This window comes from Pogonomyrmex barbatus, unplaced genomic scaffold, assembly GCF_055798465.1.
Source record: "Pogonomyrmex barbatus isolate J1 unplaced genomic scaffold, ASM5579846v1 scaffold9, whole genome shotgun sequence".
NCBI lineage: Eukaryota > Metazoa > Arthropoda > Insecta > Hymenoptera > Formicidae > Pogonomyrmex > Pogonomyrmex barbatus.
The window spans coordinates 4,231,884-4,254,241 of record NW_028297193.1 but is presented as its reverse complement, the minus strand read 5'-3'; the positions used below and the strand labels follow the sequence as shown (position 1 = coordinate 4,254,241).

General features: G+C 44.4%; 1 protein-coding gene across 4 annotated transcripts in view; it reads left to right on the top strand.

Moving 5' to 3' along the window:
• bru3 (CUGBP Elav-like family member bruno 3) overlaps positions 1 to 22,358 on the top strand; it is a 248,771-nt gene that overhangs the window by 108,881 nt on the left and 117,532 nt on the right. Inside the window, exon 1 of one of the 4 annotated variants that reach the window (XM_089084570.1) lies at positions 2,897 to 2,965. The exons of the other annotated variants lie outside the window; for them this stretch is intronic. Coding sequence (XP_088940696.1) covers positions 2,912 to 2,965 — 54 coding nt within the window. The 5' untranslated portion in view covers positions 2,897 to 2,911. Of the gene's footprint in view, positions 1 to 2,896; positions 2,966 to 22,358 lie in introns of those variants that run through there. 4 annotated transcript variants of the gene reach the window in all.

The window sequence follows — 22,358 nt, the reverse complement described above, 5'->3', positions numbered from 1 at the left end:
TACACACACACACACACACACACACACACACATCCTCTGTATTTCTTTATTTCTTTCTTTGCCGGCGTGGTATAGCCGTCGAGTCTCGCACATAAGTTCGACGTCGGCGTCTCGATCAGTGTGTCGACCTAGTCGCGGGGCTGCCACAGTTGATTTCAATCCACCGTTCCTTCCCACCACCCTGCCGTTCCTAGCAGTCGCTCGAGCTACCAACCCTTATTCCTATCCGAGGGAGATTTCAATGGAAAGTTATAGGAAATTCACGGTGGCGGCGACAAGAACCGTCGGTGTCGGTGAGAGTCAAACTGGTAACGTCTGCGGACCATTGTCGAGCGCGCCTAGCTGCCGACAGTCGAATGCCGACACTCGACACTGGCAGACGACGACGACGACGACAACGACGACGACGACGACGACGACGACGACGACGACGACGACGACGACGACGACGACGACGACGACAACGTATTGTACGATCCAGCTGGATGGCTGAGAGATGGTGGGGAACACGAGGGTTGCGTCAACCGAGAACCATAATCCAAGATTAGAACTCGCTACCAACTACTTGCCTGAACGCGAGAGAGCATAATCGCAATGTGATATCGACGCACGTCTTATCGATGATTCCATTATTACAAATGACGATTATTTATTCATTATTCTCTTCGTCCTTTGCTTCATTATAATTGCGAAATAAGATTTCTAATCGTTCCTATCGCACAACATTAATCCTTTCAGTCAAAAATAAATTTCTTCGCGTACTGAAGTAACTTATTCCACGTACCGCATACTCGGTAATACAACGAAGTGTCGAACACAAGGTAGGGCGGTGGTTCGTTAATTTCACCTCTCAAGAAATTCAGTCTAAGCCGATCGGGGAACGTATTTCCTCCGTACAACGATGCATTGTTGAATTAATGAAAATTCATTCTTCGCCAATAATTATGCTCTCCCAGGCGCTGTGAGCGTGAACCAGCACACCGGCGGAAACCGATCAACGGTTCGGAGGAGAGGCGGCCGGGGTACTGAGCCATAAGGATATGCAATCAAGCCCAAAGTAAGCGAGTTAATTTACGTGGAGTGTGCACTCTCGCCACGAAACTTGTTCCGTGCACGACGCTAGTAGAGATACTCCGCCGTTGGAGAAGTTGTACCATCGAGATGTTACCGCGCTCATGAGAGAGTGAGAGAAATCGTGAGGAGGAGACGGGGGGGGAGAATAAGGAGAGTTTGGCGAGGGTGATGGGCACGCGGGGGGAGGGGGGCGGACCGCGCACCCTCTGTCATCTTTCCCTTACTGCGGCGTACTTTCGCCGTTGGTTCCCTCCGCAAGGCGACAGGGAGTACCAAGATGCCTCGAAACTACGCGCTTCACCTTACCCCATTCCTTGCCTACTCCGTACCCTCTCGAACTATCGTAGTAACTAGCAGTGCCTGTAATAGCGTCGCGCTTCCACCGTAAAGTGACGTCTTTCGAAACCCAATTCAGGAACCCAGTCGCTTCTAATGGGGCTCCGATATTACGAGAGTGGTGCCGCGCACTGATTCCTCGAGCACCGAAATCACCGGGGTGGAGCTCCCTCGCCCACGCCGCGCGCGCTGTAAGTCTCTCTTAGAAATTCGGATCAACGAACCAGGAAGAGATCGACCTCTGTAGAAAGAATCGGCGACTGTGTTATTACTATCTTCGTATTCATTTACATATTCATACCGTTTGTAAATAATCACATCTCGTCTATATTCACAATTATCTTTCCTTTGCGCAACAAATGAAATCGAATTTAAGACCGTACAAAGAAAAAGACGTTTAAGGAGAAAAATGTAAAATGTACATATTAATGATACATATTTTCATGATTTATCGTGCTCTATATGCAGGCTTTAATGCCGCAAAAGTTCAAAGGTGCTGAAACTATAATATGTAGCTTACCGGAATCACAGTTTGCCCGCACAAAGTTCTCTTTTATGACTTTCGCATTATAAGTTAATATCGTTAGTCTGAAATTTAGAATAACATATGCATACGGGGAAATTATAGCCGCTAACATCCCCCTCCCCTTCTTTATATAGAGTTAATGAACCTTATAGATTGTGCTCCTAAGATTATACGCCTTTTACGCGATTGAATTATTAAACGCAAACTCCCGTGGCGCGGGAAGAGCTCGTGGATTCATTAATTTTTAGAGGCCACCGTGGCGCGAGTGAGCGCGCGGGGCGGTAAAGTAAGAACGAATGAAGAGAAGCGAGGGATGGTTTGCGCGCGATTGCATTTACCGCGGACGTAGTGACGAGCGGACGTAGTGAAGAGTCAGACGGGCTTGAATGGGAGAGCCACGGTGCTCCGTGTGCTTAGCACTCGTTCTCGAGTGGCTCGCAGTACGCGGAACTCCATCTCGCCGGCTCTCCATCTCGAAACGCAGTGCTACACCCTATAATACACCGACCGGTCCCGCCATCAGCTGCAGCAGCCCCCATGGCACAAACATCCGACCGCACGGCACTAAACAATAAACTATTTCCCTCGTGTACTCTCAGCTAGCTACAGTCGTGTTTATCTGGGACGTGCAGTCTCTTCATTATCCGTCGACGTAGCTCGCGTCGAAGTTTCGAAGGGATCGGAAGACGTGGAACGTTGTCCTTCGCGACTATGTTGGGATCGACGTAGACAAAACGTTTCGAAAGCTGTATTCTAATGGCGAAAGTTGGAAGAATGTTCTCTTCCACTCGCCCCGAGCTCACGATTTTCGGTTCTTCGAAAACAATCGATCGATAAAAAGACGATTGGTAAGAAAAATGATATATTAAATATCGAGATTATTTTATATGACATTATAAAAATGATTTTGTATCAAGATTATAAAATTCTTTCTCTGTCTGTTTTAGGTAAGTTGGCAAGAAATAACTAACGATCATGTCGGGAGGAAACAAAATAGGATTCCATGTGATAGAAATTGGTCCTGTTAAGGTTTGAAACTATTTTTTATATATATTAAATTCTAGAGACAATCAATTCACGTCTATTTTAATAGATATTTTTGACTTTATATTAATGTATTACCTCTACAATTGTGTTTTGTTTGATGATTAATTAATCATTCAAATAAGATAAATTTGAGATAGATATACGACTTTACTGAAATATTCTAACAATTTTGATATCCAATTGCCATTCTTTTCATGCAACTATCTCCAATTACAACATTCCCCTTCCATAGGTCTAAGTTACCGGGGACGCTGCATTTAACTCAAGTTCATTAATTACAAAGCCGTGCAGGAATTTCGCGCACGTTTCCGGAATACGTTCCGTGACTCGGCGACCGCTTCATCCATTATCCTAAGGACAAATTTGTTTTCCGATACAAATACAGATACTGCCGATGGGAAAGTAAAGTATGCGAGCAGGTCAAAATCGCCTCCGCTGCGAAGCGCGTTCCAAAATGACTTGCTGATTAATGAACGCTTCGTTGGAAATTTCAAGATAATCGCCGTAACAATTATTTCTACTAATATCCCGATGACTATTAAAATACAAATTAAGTGATTTTATATACAATATTATATTAATTTTATCTAGAAACTGTTGCGGCTATGAATATTCTCTCTTTTTACCTTCGCGCTTGTCCATTTTCCAATCGTGATTTTGGCACATGACGTTAAATACATCTTGCGCCAGGTGGGAAGGCCACATCCTTCGAAACTTCCTGGGAAATCACGAGCGACGACTGTTAACCGTCGCAGAAATCGCAACGGTTATACAACCCCGGTATGCAGACTCGCTTTGAGAAAGGCGTCGCGAGATTGAACGCGGAAAACAGCTTACGCGAACGGGGTTGCAAGGCGCGGGAAGCCATTATCACGGAATTCGGAATATGGGGTGTATGATTATTAAGTGAGAACCGCCTCTCGCGGAGAGACGATTACGCGGTCTCCGCGATAATAGCCCCTTGAATGGGCTTCATTAAGACTTCGGGGCGGCCTGTGTCTTAACGCGGTACCATCCACGCATAACGCACATCCCCGCTCCACGCAAGCTTTTACATATGCACACGCGCATACGGAAACTTTTGCGATACCAATTCTCGCAAACGACAACGACAACGATGACGATGACGACGACGACGTAGCTTCTATGAATGTTTAAATGGCCCGATCTTCTTCATGAGTTACGCAGGAAGATAGCTTGCACCAGCTGCGGCTTCATCGGTAACGAGATTACCGTATCAGCGCGAATCTTTTTAGGGGTATAGGTGACAATATAGCAATGTCGTGTAAACCGGGTTCGATTTAATAGAAAGGCATGACGCGGTCAGTAGTGCGAGAATCGATAAGGTCAACCTTTCGAACGCTGCTCTCTCTCTCTCAATTAACTATTTTCGATGAAGCTAGTGGATTTCAGGTGATAGTAGAAAAATTGCTTTCAGATTTAAACGATTTCATTTAATATTAAATGAATATAGCGTAATGCATATGACAATAGAAATGTCGATATACGGAAAAGCGTTCTCTGAATCTAAAAAAATAAAATGAATTTGAATCAGTCAAAATACGTATCGATATCGAGCGTCGCGTAGAATAATTTCTATTTCGAAATGGTTAAAGATTACAGAGTACATAGTAGCGAGCGCTAAAGCTGTCCTTACGTGTGGGAGAAACATGTTAATGAAACAGTATTTAAACCTACACGTCACTCGGAAAGGCGACGAGAGGCAGTGTATTATCTGCAGATGAGCGTTTTAGTCCAAAGTGGCTAATGACAACGATATATAACCGGCATAGGATCGAAACGCTGGAGAATAGGCAGGAACGGAGCAATTGCATACAGAACTAACTCCACTCCACGGAGGCCGCTTTAACGGCGCATCACTTATGTATCGCACGGCCTCCGACTTACAAAGCGATCCCCTGAGATTTGCAGCAGCAGCAGCAGCAGCAGCAGCAGCCACCACCAGCACCGTCGCCGCTGCTTTTAGCCGCACTACCAGAAGAACAACCTGTCCCGAGTTATCATCACTACGTGATTCTTATCTTACATATGATACACCTGTTGAGCGATATTTTAATGATACTTTGTCGGAATATCGTTATTTAATATTTATGTCTCAAGTTCAATTTCCAGTCGAATTCGTAACGGACAATTGCAAGACCGACAGTCTTGTTTCCGCGGGAGATTCTGAAGTTTTCTTTGATGGAATATCGATGGTAAATATACCGCTGCAATTTGAAGTAATTTTTCATACATTTAAGATTTATATCAGATATTTAAAATCTTTGTTATATTTATTACAGAAAAGCGAAAACTATATTATTGTAAAATATAATTGAATACATTTTCTTTTATCAATTGTAGTTCATGAAAATTAATAAAAATAGTAATGACAATGTAAAAAAAAAATTTTCTCCTATTGATTAGTACGGCAGATGCAGGAGATTGAACCGGTTGATTAAAACAAAGCGGGCTTACGTAATGCGTGAACGTTGAAAAAGATTTTAACTGCACAGAAGGTATCACTCTAGGGCGGGATATTCAGAAATATCCTTTCCCAATTATCCAAGCCGCGTCGGATTTGGCTTTTCAGACCAGACTTGGCCAAATTGGGACGTGACATCGAACCACGTCGACCGATTAACTAAACGAAATTCTCTCGACAAAACCGATCAGAGAAGAGCAGCTCTCATTGGTTCATAATAAATTGGAGGGCGTTTCAACGTCCAACTCTATCCGTGTGCGGGACGTCACAATCAATGCAACAGATTTTTTTTCTTTTTCAACAGCGATCCTTTTCTCCTGTGCAAGCGACTTCATTGTTACCGATGAACGATCGTACACTCGTATCCATTCTGCGCTCAAGTATACTACGCATATGTCATGTCCCTACCACCGCAAAATTTTCAAATCTCACCATACATCGATTTATCGCTTTCGCCAATAATACAGCAGTATTGAGCGCTTATTATTCATTGCCGAGTATCGATTCATGGATTCGCGATTGGTGCGTGGTGAACCGCGGAAAAGCCACGCCATGGCGTAACATTCGTGTGGCCCTTCTGTTCGCACAAATGTTTATTCCGTCCGCGAAAAAGGTGTCAATTTGTTATGACAAAATAACGATCGTAGCGATAACACAATACGTTATCGAGCGCGTATTCTATCCGCGGCGGTATAAAACTCGAACAATGTCAGACAAAATCCGTCCTCGTACCAGGGGAGGTACTCCTCCGAACAGCATTGAACGCAATTTCCAAATTGAGCCTCGGTGCAAGCAAGGCGGACACGACGCAGGTTTCACCGGCAGGCTTGGCAGGGAAGTAAACTCTAACTCAATCGACGATGGTTTAGGAAGTTTAACTAGAGCTAGCTATCAACGTCCGTCCAAAATCCCGTCTCTACGACGCTGCCCGAGAGTTCTGCGATATACATATAGATTACAAAAAAGGAATTTGTATCATCGAAATCCGTGAGAAAAAAATATAACCTGATCTAAATTCTCCCGGTACGTAAATCGAAAGGCTTTGGTGCTCCAGTTTTAAAACATTTTATATTCCAAGTCCGAAACAGTTGCAGGTTTCTTTGTATCGATCAATTCAACGCGATGTTATCAACGAGTTAATATTAGTAGAGTTGTGTGTATAGATAATTGCTGTCTTTAATTATTTCGACCTATCACATGACGTCAAGCCGAAGTGCCGAGACCTTCGCTATACGTGACGTTGCCTGAAACCGCAACCGTATTAGTTCACATTCAATATGAATTGCGCGTATTGCGGTCTTTTATAAAATGCAACATACAATGCTCTCGACTAATTCCGCGATACAATCTTAGAAATAGTAAATAATCACCGATTCTGTAATCTCGCGAAATTCGTCAGAGCTTCCGCAGAAATTTCATACGTGTGACGTCTCGGCCAATTTTTAAAATTGTTAATGATAAACGTGAAACTCAAAATTTCGCTGGGAAGATAGCGCGATAGAAGTCAGCGATGGAGGGGATGCTTTATTACGCCGAGGATGAACTGCGATATGAAACAGGTTAGCGTTCCATAAAGAGGACGTGCCAGAGACACAGAAGCAATTTTACCGCCCCGTAGAATTCATATACCGACCTGCGGACGTATAAAAGCGAGACGGGTGAAGCGAGCCGAGGCGTTTTTCGAATAGCGCACGCCGTATAAAAGAAAAGTAGCATGATTGAACTGTAATGACGGTACTTTCGTGGTGCGCGCGGCAGGGTGGAAGAGGAGAAAAGAGGACGTGGCCTCGAAATAAAATTGCAAGGGAAAATAACAAAAGGGTAAACGCCAGCAAAGGAAAGGAAGAAGGTAGAGCTTTCATATCTCTCCCGTGCTGCTTCGTAAAATTACGTGGAAATAAAGCAAAACGCACGGTGCGATCCCCGGGCACCAAGTCAACGTCAATGACGATCGCGTTTCATCAAAAGAGTTTTTAATAATTCCCGACGCGAGCATCCGAAGAACGGCGCATGTACACGTTGCTTACGCGGAGAGAAAAATACACTTTCTGCAAGAAAACGGGAGGTGGACGTAGCAACGTTTACGAAGCGGAGTTTATTTCGTAAAGAAAATCTACCTTGCATTTCCTCGCCTGCCATGGAGACATTTGCGAAGTGCGACCTTTTCTTTGGTCTTTGCAAGGTAGAAACCGTCCTGGCGCGCGCGCGCGCGCGCGCGCGCGCATGTGTGTGTGTGTGTGTGTGTGTGTGTGTGTGTGTGTGTGTGTGTGCGTACGCGTGTACGTGCTGGGAATGCACGTCATAAACGTATACAGCCTGCGCAGGGAGAGACATGTGTATACCTGACTGTTTGTGACACACCTTCTACCTATTCCCTCTTTGAGCCTGGCAAGTCGTTATGAAATAAGACCATCATCCCCCTTTTCTCTTTTGCTCCCTGAAAGTATCCTCGCGCGCAAACGTTCGCATACCGAGCTCTTTTATCTCATATGCCTCTCTCTCGAGCCTCTACTTACGAGCACTTAGAAGGTGTTCACCGACTACGCTTAATATCCATGTGCCTGCTAAAGCCTTCCGCTCCCTTTCGGCTTGAGAGAGCCGAGGTCGCCCGGTGCTCTCCTGGTATCTTGGAAGAAATTCGATTTAGCAATCCGTCTCGTCGGTATCATCTCATCTCTTACGCCGTCGACATTTTACAATTTTGCCGTTTTCCCTTTTGCATCGGAGACACGGAAAGGACACTGCGATAACGACGGCGAGCCATTCCGACGCGAAAAGCACTCAACAAAGTCCGCACACAAAAGCTGCGCGCGTAGCAGCGGCGACTTCTAAAATTGTTCAATCGGACATTCCTCTGATGGAACAACGGACCCGTCGCGCTTTGCAGATATCTTCCCCTCCGATGTCTTCGTATTTGCGATCGCCGCGTATTCGCTCAACTCCTCGGGAGGTTTAATCGAGAAACTCGTTCCGTTATTCCGGCAAAGCGCTTTTTAAGTCGCCAATCTTCCGTAGCAACCTGTAGCTCGGGGGTGAGCGCCTCGCTGGCGTGTCTACTGCACTTCGGGGTAGTGAGTGCCCCTCGAGCCTCCTCGCAACACGCAACACTCAACTTAATGAGAAGAGAGACCGAGCCCGCACTCTCCATCTAACCTCAAGCCACTTCGAAAGGACCCGGCTGTCGGTATATATTCGATGCTACCCGCGGCCCGAAGTAACTATAACTAAAATGCACGCTACGAAACGGTTGTTATTTTCCACATGCAAATGAACGGTGCATATTGAATTAGTCGAAATTAAATGCGAGATAAAATCAGTCCTTGTCGCGAAATGATAAAACTCGCATTTTAAATATTTTAAATATTCGCGCACGAATACGTTTAATCCCGGATTAAATTTTCCATAATTAAATCCTATGTTAATGACTTTGCATTAAAACTTATTGGTGTTTATCGCGTAAATCGATGCGATATCGGAATATGCATTGTTATCGCAAATGAAGGTTTTTCAAGCAATAAACGGTTTATAGCGATTATTACAGCGATTACATCCGATAATTTGGAATTTGCAGCTTTTCGAGAGATTTCAGAGCCGAAGTGTTACGCGAACGCTGCTGACGAGCACCGTTCAAATTACAGGACACGTTCACCGACGTTCCGCGTAATACGACGCATGAGAGCGGGTATAATATTGATTAGTAATTACAGCACGTAGAATCAGGGCGTAGCTCGGATAGGCGCAGATTGCCGGTTGGTATATGGACCACTTGTTGGCGCCGCGCCACCGTGCTTCGAATTCAAGACCAGGTAACACCAAGAGGGCAACTCACACGACGCAAACTTGCCCTTGGCCAAGTCGAGATTTTCCAAATGCACCGACCGTAAAAAGCTGCAATCTCGGGGATTTCAGTTAAATCGAAAGGGAGAACCCGACCGGAAATATCGTAACATCGTAATTAGAAATCGTACAACGAGTTTTCATGCCGAAAAATTTTATTATAACGCAGCTCTTACGATACGACCGACTTGATGTATTCGTATTTTCTTTGTGCACAGCGCATCAAACTCTAACCCCCTCTACACCTCGCATATTCTGTTATATATTTCTACGATTAATTATTTTGTATTGCATTTTTAATATATGGAAGATAAATATTTTTCTTAGCTATTAAAGTTCGTCCAATTCTTTCCGGAAGTTTATCTTACGTACATCTTAAAATTCTAAATAGCGATAAATCATGAAACGTCAACGAATGATCCCGCTACGAGCACCTGAGCCAAGGAAACCAGTCTGGCAGCCTCTGCAATGTTCACAATGGTACGTAAGCGCATACTGTGACGTGCGAAAGGACGACAATGCTGCAACTGAAAACGATGACTCATTCTGTCGCGCGGAAGCAATTTGTCAAGACTACTGTTGGCGTCACCCGAGAAGGAACGGGCGATCCTTCCAAAGAAACACTCTACGAATGCAACAGGCGATATGAAACTATGTATTATATTTACGTAGGCCTACACTGTGTAAAATATGAGCCTGTGCGTTCGTACACGTTACAGATTCAAGGATCTTTCGCGCTCCCGGTTTCTTCACCTTTCTCTCTCTTTCTCTCGCTCTATGCCGCTCGACCTCTCTCTGATAGCATGATAGCAACTGGTGGTTGCACCGGCGTGTCGTGCCAGCGACACCACTTGCATCGTTTCGTTCCGTTTGTTCTCAAATAGAGAGAAAATCCGAGAGGATAAGCGCACGGCCTTGGCTACGATCCAAGGCCGGTCTTGTCGAATCCTGTGGCTACTATCGTCGCTGTGGCGTGAGGCCGCACGTCGTTATCCATACGGCGGTTCGGCCAATTTATTCAATCGAATGAACAAGAGAGAACCCGGAAAACGAGATGTAGCCTACTTGAAAAATGATACCTTTTGCCGCACTCGGAATGAAAACTTTTTGTAGAGATCATCCCAAGTTTTTAGAAGAAAAAAACAAAAAAAAATTGAAAATTGAATATATAAAGTGCCTATAAACAAGTATGACTATAGCTTCAAACGTATGATAAAAAAAAGAAGACCCAGAGAGAGAAAAAAGACATATATAGCAATTATTCTCTCGTGTCTCTTACGTAGAGTTACGAATGAAGATAATTCTACATATACACAACATATATATATATATATATATCGCAGTAAGTGAAAGCACGAGTGCCATGCCGCCTCTTATCCTCGAAAAGGCTTCCTGCACACATACATAAATGATGTGGATTCTCGAAAGGGCCAGCCGTGGTCTACAGCCAACGTTTCGCCATCGCCGCCCTGTGGCCCTTCTCCACTCGGCCCTCGGGCCGACTCAGGACCGCATCAATAATGCACCGGCTGTAAGAACGCACTAAACATCCACGATCTGCCATTAGTATTCCCCGAGGATCCCAAATGGTGTATCAGTGTCCTACGGACCCTACCGCTTTCCCACTCCTCGTGCCTCGATCTCAGTTCCGCAGTACAATGTATTTTAATAATGCCCTTCAGTTGCGCCTCTCCCGGCCCGTAAATACGTTTCTCTTGTAGTTCCGCAGCATTTATCATGTATTCGAATGCCTGACGTAGAGTTATAACAACCAAGAGACTCCTTTTATTCCTCTACGACGACGTATAATGATTTTCGTTACCCACAAAATATGAGAATAATAAGCTGCATCCAACAATGTAGCATGCTGGATAAAGACGTGCGTGTGTATATATACATATATAAACATACACACGCACACACACACACACACACACACACACACACACACACACACACACACACACACACACACACATATATATATACACGAGATATGCAATAACGGAATATAATTATATCGCACGTGGTTGCCCGCGCGCGAAAATTGTAGAGTGACGGGAAAACGTTTTGCGGAGAGCTTTGCGAGAGGACTGCATCGTAGTAAACAAGTTTCCTTGGCACGTTTCTGCAGGGATCTTTATTTAACGAACGGATTAAGCAGTGCGACAGCAGTGTAAACAGCGGCGCATCGTAGCTCTGTCTTTACCACTTACTTCCACCAGTCGTCGTACCACGCCTACCTTTTCGCCTCGCTGCGCCGCTATGCGCCGCGTTTGCATTATCCCAACGCAATGTTTCCGCGACTGAACTTACCAGATAATTTACGACGACGTGAAATTTAATAGCGAAAAGTACGTAGTAATGATGACTTTTAGTAACTGCAAACATAATCATCGCGAATATCCATTTCTTACCGCTAAATATATTATCCCTCGTATTTCCGTTCCTTCAACGCGCGACGTCACATCGCTGTGTGGGATTTCATCAAAAATTTTTTCCCCCGTTGTTTGCTAAAATAATAAAACTTGGCAGCGAGGACATTTTCACCGGGGAGTATTGCACATATTTCGCCGGAGAGAAGACGGAATTTTGTAACTGCTGTCGCGAAACGTATCTGATATACTTTCCGTGAAACGCGGCGAACTTTCTCATTGTTCTTCCAGTTGGCGCTACATGAAACAGCAATGGGAATTTTATCCTGGACAACGGTCGAGGACAAATCGTACGTCCGCCTGACAAATGAAAAAATGCGGCTTTCGATATCGTCGTAGGACAGCGACGATTCCAATCTGACCTCGAATTGAATCGCGAGGAGGAAACCAATAGGAAATGCAGTCAAGAACAATAAATGATTTGTTTAATTTCAAGCACCAAGATAAAGTATTCCCATGAACTTGACCCACTTCTGTTAAGCGAGACGATTATTTACGTCAGCATTCCCATTTGCGTATTCCAAGAGCGGTTTCGCGAGGCTATTTCATTTAATCTTCTAAAAATCACTTGTTTACATCGGCGTTATTTTTATCGAGTAACATTCTATAAAAAGATGCGAAAAAACAACAACCAGAAATAAGTCGATCATTAGAAGATCATTTTTCTGCTGAACGCGGCGAATTATTTGCGTAACGCGATAACGAAGAACACGGATGTCGGACGGGGTTAGAAGGGGGTCTACGAGAGCAATTACTCACGTCCGATTGAATTATTTACCGATCGATAATCGGAATACTACGACGCAGCCGGTGCCCGCAAAGAAGGGCACCCTAGAAAGTTGCCGATGCCGGATTATTAAATTCCTTAAGACCCCATTGCGAATACCTAGTCGGGAATCGATACATTCACTGAATATCTCAGACGCGAAGAAACGCCTTCCCGTGGCCATCCAGGATGCGACGGAAGTAACCCGCTGCTATCAACGAAATACGTCTTCCCTCTCTCTTTTTACGAGATCATAAACATAACAGTTCGTCAGCCGTTCGCGTCGGCTGAGATTTTAATTTAATAATTCTCTCTCGTCACGAGTTCCCGTCTTACGCACGACAAGACACGACAAGAAGTATTTATTTAAAATACACATCTTTGATAACTAGCCGAAGGATCTCGTCCGCGCAGGAATCATATCGGGATTAATGAAGTGGCATCGGAAACGCGACATATAAATGTATTCTGCTCGACATTATTCCGCGTGTAACGGAGCATGCCGAAGCAGTCAGTGTGCTGTATAATTAAATCTACATCGTTAATAAATGTACATACAGATGGACGGTCAAATGCGTGTATCGCGACAACAATGTGTCCTGTAATTCGCGGCCCGATTCGCGTTATATACGCCGCTCAAAAAGGTCGTGCTCGTCAATAATCTCGTCTTATTACACGGAGAGACGTCTAGTTGAGAACATCCGAATACGTCGTTCGATCAGATCGACGGGGGATTTCTCAAAGTCACGCCCTGGGCGATCCGCAATATAGCGCGCGGACTCTCTTTGCACTTTCGCACAGTGAATATCCGTTCCATTGTCGTCGAGAGCGAAGCTTTGATCGAAAACACCCGAGGGTGGAGTCAAGGCGTTCGAGAAGCCTCTTCCGTGATAGCACGAGTGGTAGAAAATACAACGCCTCAAGCTGGCAATATTGCGCGGAATGACGTAATCAACGTGTCTGGTTTTCTCGAATATTTAAACGGGGATTTAATGAAGTCACTTACGGCGCACTTTTCTTCTCAACTTGTTGCTGTGACGTATAATGCACGTTTGTATAATTCATTACGCAATTTATCGTGCGATGTTTTTTTCTTTTTATCTTCGTAAATATGGAAGCTTCCGGGAAGAAGTTTCCAATAAGCCCAACGAGTAACAAGTGGCTTATTCTCCACTTCTATTATTCTATACATATAAGATATTTCCCGCGCATGAAATACCGACCTCGCAAAAATGCGCGATATTGTGCCTCGTATATTTTTTTTTAACGATGCGAATACAGAAGTAAACAGGTTATCATCGCAAGAGGAAAATCTCCAGGGAGACGGCAGCCTCACGAGAAAGTTGGTATACTTTCGACGCGCGATCTTCTACCGACGAGAAATATTGCCACTCCGGTTCTTGATATTCTCGAGCTTATTACCACGCGCATCTACCGAAATGCCAAACACGATACCCGAAATTGGATAAGAGAAGACACGGATAAACACAAGAAATCGTTTAACATTCTCGACCGTCATCACTTCGATTGTTCCTCGCCGCCGCCGTCGTCGTCGTCGTCGTCGTCGTCGTCGTCGTTGTTCACAAATTACCGCCAGCGATCTGAAATGCTAAGTTGCTCAGCGGTAAATGTGCCAATGATATTTGTATTGTTTCATGGCTGTCTTCGCTTAAAATTGCTTCAAATTTATTTAGACAAACTCATTGAATATCTTGTTTATATTCGACTAGTAATATTGTAAAGATAAACAGACGAAATTAATCGTCGATACGCATTCTCTTCAAGCTGAATAAAATAAAGAAAGAAAACTGAAAAATGTGGTATTATATTTAATATTATCGATTTATTAAAAAGAAAAATTTAACTCTGGCTTTAAGCTACGTGGTAAGTTAAAAATAACGACACGTGCTGAACGAGATAAGCACTTTTTTATTTTAAATTTATATATATAAATTCAAAAAGTAAAAAAGAAATTAGGTGCCCCAAGATCCTACCTGCTGAGTATTGCCTGTATCTTATTCTGCAATTTAAAAAAGTAATTTATGAAAAAGTTTTCTTCAAATGTTACATCTATAAATATCTTAATATCGCCTTTCGAGAAAACAGAAGCAATTTGTAAAAGCTATCATGTGGAATAATTAAGAAATATAACTTCTAATGAAATCTTATATAGAGAGGTATAAGGATGGCAAAATCAAAGCGGCGTATTTCGATATCCTGTCAGCGGCTTTGACTTTGTCCAACATGTTACAGAGAGAGAGTAAAGAGAAAAGTTTTGACGTCGTATAGTCGGCAAATCAAATGGCCGGGGGTGAAAAGGCGCCGGAAAGGAGAGATCGGTGTAACGAACTTCGCTAACGGGATTAACAGCCTAAATCCCCCCCTGCCCCCAATTCCTTCCTTAGTGCGTCTAGGTAGTCGTAGGGTTAAGGTTTAATTACACGGCTTCATCCTTTAAGCTCAATGATTCGTAGATGGATCAATGAAATTTCATTCGCGACGGGTGTGGCGTAAATTTAATAAATGCCACGTTACAGATACGCATATTCGAGCATTTTTTTCAAAAAGTGCTATATATAAGTTGTTATATATTAACGTGAGACAAATTAATGCCACATGTTTTACGCGCTCTACGGCTTGAATGCAAAGAAAACGATGGTCAAAATGAAAGTCAGAGGTCACACGAACTAGGGTTCTGGGAACAACATTTTGATCGCGACAAACCACGTCGTAAAGCCAAGCTAACTCAGTTTGCTCCGGTATACGTTCGTGGGAGGGCTCGATGGTGGGCAGCGCGCGTACGGTATAAGGTATACTCTTGATTGTGGTATTCATGCGCGATTAACTCGGCTAAAACTCAAACTACCTTCGGATTTGACGGCGGACCTCCCTCCATCGTAGAGTGGGTGCGAAGAAGCGGGCTAGCGACCGAAGAGTATCGCGCACACTTCGTGTGCCGATAATGGAATGGAGTCTAGTCGCGACTGGCCGTGGCGTTCTCTCGGTGAGTCGGGGGTGGAGAACGGGGGGGGCGGGGGAGGGGGAGTAAGAGGTCGCTGAGTAAAAGCGAGCGGTGTGCGCGCGATACGTTCCATTAAAACTTAAAATTAATTCCGGCCCAACGACGATAGGCGACGACGGTGGGCCGCACGACGTGGAGAAACGGAGAGACGCGGCGGTGACGCGCCGGGCGTCGCCGCCGCCGCCGCGTCCGTATATCCAATCCAACTACACAAATTCCCTCTAAAACCCACCGCTCTCGGAAACCCCGCCGCTGCCGCCGCCGCCGCCGCCGCCGCCGCCGCCGCCGCCGCCGCTGCCGTCGTCATCGTCGTTGTGTCGTCGTCGTCGTCGTCGCCATCATCGGCGACGCGTGTTGCCAAAACCACCGCTGCCGTCTATACACGTACATAAGAGGGATGTAACAATGCAATTACGCGTCGCATAAGCCGACGACGAAATTACGCTTTAATCCGCGCGGCGGTGTTCCGTTCTCTTCGGTCGAAACAACCCCTTCGGTTTCTGCTTGTTTCTCGGATCCTCTACCTCTTCGCCGGTCTCGCTGCGCGACGTGAGCGTATTCTTCTGCCCGTCCGCCACCCCCTCGTCGAATTTCGCGGACCACTCGCCGTGACGTACAATCGTATCCGACCGATGTGATACCGTAACGAAGCTAATTCCCCATAGTTACAACACCGTCGGCCGTCGACGGTTTCGCTCCGGGGGTGCTGTGCGGCGCAAAGGACATCCCACGTGCCGGTATCGTTCATCAAAGGAAAAAACGACAAGTTGAAACTCATTGCAGGCGAGTGTGTGTGTGTGTGTGTGTGTGTGTGTGTGTGTGTGTGTGTGTGTGTGTGTGTGTGTGTGTGTGTGTGTGTGTGTGTGTGTGTGTGCCGTCGGTGAGATTAACCTGGAGGAACGAACATTACTCGCGGAGTTCGCGAATATCCGGCTCGCAAAAACGGCACTTTGATCAACCGTCGAAATTTACGGAAAAGATTACGTGACATATGTTGCAATGAATCACGAAACAATGTCGGTGTAAATGTAACGCAGACGAGCCGCAATGTTTTCCAGCGATAAAATTGATAGTCGACTAAAAAGAGCTAGGATAACAATAACCAGTAATTTAAACCCCCATACAATCCATAAACAAGATTTATTATTAATTTCGAATAATATAAGCGCCAATCATTCTACAAGCTTTATCCCGTCATAATTAAACCTATATTTGATACCTAAATATTCCATTTTAATATAAAAAAGTAAATATACGAAATTTATTATTAATCAAAGTATGTGTTGCGAAGGTTAATATATTTTCATTACATAATAATGGAATGTTGCTGTTAAACTAAGGGTAGAAAGAAATATCGAATACCATACACAACTCAACAAATATATTGTCGAAAAATTTTATATATACGTCTCGCTTTGACGATATTGCTCGTAGCGTCAAACCAATCTTCCGTAATTAATCACGGTTATAATGAATTCGGCAGCAATGTAGCCAATATGTAACGAACGCGAGCCTCTCTCAAAGGCAGCTATTGTACGAACGGAAAATATTGTGCGAAATATATTGAAATTGTTATTTGAGTTTTGTTTTTAACGAAATTTTAGGCAGACGTAAATCCATTAAATAAAATTCAAGAGAAAAAGCAAAAGTAATGTTACGATAATTCTACTTTTCTCTTCTTGTTTCTGCAACTGACATAGAGATAATTTGCAATTCTTTGCGGATTGAGGAAAATATAATAAAAAAAAAAAGAAAAATAAACATTCGATCGCTATTAATCCCCTCGATACGAAAACAAAGCTGAAAGTGGAATTACATCTCTATAATTAATCTCAATACGCACATTCGTAGACTGCAGTCTTTTATGAATCAAGTTACTTTCAATTGTTCAATGTATCGACAGCGCGAACAATTCGCGGGATAATTTCGACCGCAATTAGTCAGGCGGCAACTCTTTTATCATGTCGACAATTGGCGTAAACCGCGATAGAAATGATAGTCGATAATAAACAGACGACTCTCTGTACTCGTATGCATATTGACACGTCCGTTCAAGTAAATTTACACGATCCACTCCCGATAATTGCTTTGGATGGATCATCAAAAATAAATGTGATGAATAAATAAATTTTTGTGCGAAGCATAACTTCAGAAATGTTCCACTAACTGCATCTCAATGCATCTCTGCGGGTCTTGATGACTTTTTTATGAATCTAAAGACCATCCATCGTTAACATTATTTCGGTTCGGTTTTTCTAATTAGAGATCGAGATGTTTGATATACAATGATAAAATTTCTACAATCTACAAAAATTTTGCTTATTTTTTTCCTCCACGATACTTGTAGAGTTCATTACATAGACAGATATTAAAGCAATTTTATTGTCAGTTACTTTAATAAAAGCTCCTTCCTGCGAGATATTGCACAACTTTGGGTCTATATATGCGCAATTCACTTAAGAGGACGATCGTTAAATTTTACATTTACAGCAACGTTCGCCGGTATGTGCAGAATGCCTTCTCTTTTTTTTTTCTTCGTACATTATTGAAACGGTAGGCGCAGTGTGTATAGCAATTAGTACTTGATGGATTTACGTTAATGGAATCCTTCCATCGTTAATTCCATCGTCGCTAAGCGGCAGTTCTGCGTTTGAAGTAAAGGAAAAATACTTAACGAATATATTTCCTGGGCTCTCTCTCTCTCTCTCTCTCTCTCTCGCCCTCGTCTTTACTGGTTACTTCGTAAACTGCGAAACAAGCTCTAATGCTTCGTTCCATTGCATCACGGTGCCGTCTCAACTTTTAATATATTTTTCATTAATTTATTTCCCCGCTGCTCGTTATTACAATTCAGGCGCCGTAGGTTCAGCGTAATGGAAAAATGTCCCCCGGTTCGCAGCAGGGCGGTACCTGCCGACGTAATTGCAGCTGCCCCCACGTTAACGAAGTCCCCTAAGTTGGCACAATTAAAACGTAATAGTAGCGTGCCTTTTCTCCGACCTATCTGATATCGCGACCGAATAATCCAACTAGTTTCAATTAAAATAAAATATACAACTGGAAATACAAATATTTATTAGAATCACCGTGTGGGTGACTACGCGCTACTAATTATTCGATATTTATTCGATATTTATGATCGTATGCTCCACGTATCGTGTGTGCCGTGATACGTTTTTAGAGATATCCAAGATGCAGCGTACATTGAACGTAGCAGAAAATTTTATTACAAGACCGTAATGGATAAAGTCAATTCATTGCCCGAATCGACTTCTCGTAAATCTTTTACATGCATGATCCACACAGTACAAATACGCAACTAGATACGTACTATACAAAATGCATATCCCGTGTCTCGATCGCTTTTCGTAAACTACTACATGTGATTTAATCTCTCTGTACAGAAGCTGAGTCTATTTCAATGAAAACTTTTCGACGACGAAATTTTAATCAAAATATTTCGTGTGCATTTCGTATTATTTTACATCCTGACAGGGAGAACAATTTTTTGATCGGAAGATCGACAGTCTGATTAAAATTTAATATTTGGTACGGAATCAATGCGGTATTGCGTTTCGCGTATCCGCCCGCCAAACCTACACGTAGATACAACGCGTACGAAAAACGCGGGCATTGAATTTAATGCGCATGCATATGAATCATTTAACGGATGCGTGATAATTAAATTTCGTGGAGCGATCTTGAAATGTATGCACGCATTTAATTCCGTTGGAAATCTGACGCACACGCGTCGATTAGCTTAAAAAATTGATGGAGTCACGCATGTAATTACACTTGCAAAGCAGAGCTCGTTTTACCATTTCTGATGGCGCCGATACCTCGGCGCTGATTCGCAAAAGCGAAAAAAAAATATGCGTTTCCCATTAATTTTAGAAATTATGAAAAATATTACCTTTCCATGCAAAGATCTCAATAGTGTTACCGAGTAATAAGTGATCGAGTTTCGCAAGTTTTTACGAATTAAATTTAGGAATTAGAAAGAGATAATGAAATCTTTTTTCTCATTAAATCTCGCAAGGAAGGCAATGTAATTTAATACAATTTTAATTCGTGCCACTCACAAAGCTATTTAAAGTTGCGAATATTAAAAGTTGCGAAACGAGATAACCGATCGAACGAAATATTCGTTTAAAAACAGATCGACTTCAAATTTATTCGGGGAATTTATAATCTCGGATTTTACGAATGTATTATATATGTAATCTAATGTATATGAAACCATGACGGACGGGTGCTGTTCCGGGGAAAGGAAACTTTCAAGTTTGAACAATTAAGATGATAACGCAGCAACGTAGCGGCTTCCCATTGCGTTTCGGTCCTCTTCGGCGTTTCGTAACGATACCTTGGGGCAAAGTTACCGTCACTTCGAACCGTCTGTGGGTTAATCCGGCAGTCCGCCATTTGGACCGTAAAGGCATAAAGCTTTCTTGTCTCGGAGCGAAGACCCGTCTTTCGAATCCCAATGGCATAAAGGATGCAGCCGCGCGTAATACACAAATTGCGCGCCATCTTCAAAACGTTGCCGCCACTCGTAATTTTACATGCATCGAAATTTGAAGGAATTTCATATCAAAATTGGAAGAGATAAATATTCAATAAATATTAATATTCATCGAGAAGCTCGACAAATCATTAAATTGCATGCAATATAATGATAAAATTCGAAAATGACATGGAAAAATTGCTACAAGGTGAGCAAATTGCGTTCATAATTTCGACAGATCGTTTGGAAGGAACGGCATTGCATACGTATTTCAACGTATTTCAACATCCGCAGCTATTTTTTTGCACGTCTTTAACGCTACGTGCGTGTGACGTGGCGCTAATAAAAATTATATTGTCCATGACCTCTGACATAACATGCTTGTCTCCTCCTGGACAGTATTCGCGTGCGAGACATTATACGTAAAAAAAAAAAGGTACGCTCTATCACGCGATCGGGTACACCAATCCACGTGTTCAACACTGTCAGGCCGAGCTCTCGAACTCCTTGTTAAAACTTTGCCCTCGCCTCTTTCTTTTCTTTCTCCCTTTCTCTCTCTCTCTCTCTCTCTCTCTCTCTCTCTCTCTCTCTCCCCCTCTCTTCCTCCCTCCTTCCCTCCACTCGTCTTTCAGGTCGATAATCGTCGAGCACCGATCACGGCGGGCGAGATATAAATGTCCTTCTTTATCGGGCTCTCGAAATCCCCAGCAGTTCCCGTCGTGTCTCGCGATACTTCCCGCCGCCCTTATCCCTCCTCCCCCGCCGCCCCTCCTTCCTTTCTTTCGTTCCCGTCCAAAACTTAATACCCTCGAGTCTGAAAGGCTTAATCTCTCCGCTATTACTCGTTCTTTTCTCTCGTCATCCATTAAAGCGAGCCGGGACGGCTCCCGACGGTTCGGATGGACGTTCGAGAGGAGGTTGATACCCGGAATCGATGGAAGTAATATATCAGTCACTGTGCACGCGTGTGCATCAGCGTTGGCGGTAACAGCCCGCCGTGAGCCACCGGATGAAGCGGAAGAAAAAGAGGGGGGTAAGAGGGGGGTCAAGCGGAGAAACGGGAAACAGGAAACAAGATAGCGGAAGGAACAAGGACAGGAGACGGGGGAGGGGGAGGAGATATAGAGGTATTAAGGAATTGAATCGCGGGAATCGCTTGCGGTGCCGCGCCGCTGCCGACCACCGGACGGAGGTCGCGTAGTTTCGAGGTATCGCCTCCGCTGCGTTCCGGCTATCGCTCATGGTACGCCTCGCTGAACGAGACCACGATCTCCCCCTCTCCCTTTCCCCGATCCCCCCGTCCTCACTTCCCTTCGGTTTCGCGTGGCGCCCACGAAGAACACCGTCGACATATTGGACGGGCAACAGCAAGCTCCGAAGGCCGAGGCTCGCCGCTGCGGGGCTTCTGCGTTGTGGTCATCCATCACGTCGTCATTACGGCGTAGCCGGTTACGTTCGACGGCGGTGGTTCGATGCCTCGGGCTTCACGCCCGATCGGCGCGTGAAGAAAGCCTTTCTTCCCTATTCCTCGCCTTCGCGTGCTTTTTCTTTATCGCGCTACGAAAGGTATAGAAGTGAAAACTCCACGGGCCAGTAATGATCCGTCGTTAAACTAAATTGCAATCTAACGAATTAACGCTAAAAGGTCTGGCTCTCTCTTGTTTTCTCTCTCTCTCTCTCTCTCTCTCTCGCTCTTCGCGGCCGTCCAATCTGATCTTGCGTTATTTCACGCCCTGAATACAAGTCGCTGAGGTAGAGGGTACACACGCCAGGTAAACTGCTGTCGGTGTATTTCGTCGGCGTGTGTGGCGTTGAACGGACGCACGAATCACACTGGAAACTGGAAACCGTGTCACGAGCTACGTGACGGAGTTCTCTCCTGCGAATTTCTATCGTGGGGGGATCATGGTCGATTCATGCCGGCAGAATGTGCCAATCCCGACGCTCCCATGGGTCACGGCGTCACGGTGCCTTTCATTTAAAGCATAACGCAAGCACTCGCTGGACGGATCGGCGTGAATGCGAGGGATGGAGCCTGGCCGGCGCTATCCCCCCTCCCCCCGTCTTACTCTCGCGACTGTTGAAACTGTTGTAAGAGAGAAGTATTATTATCCGGGGAAATCTGGCGGCGTCCCCTCGAGATGTAAGATCGGTCACGTTCGAATGGAAACGCAGCGAAAGTTTCTCCACCCCCTCGAGAAAGCTGACCGAGAAGGGGATAACGGAGAGGAGCGGACGAAGAAGGCGAAACTCCTCCGCTTTGCATCAATCGTGAGACGAAAGGGGGGAAAAGAGCGAAACGGCGTGGCGTCGTGGACGAGAAGGA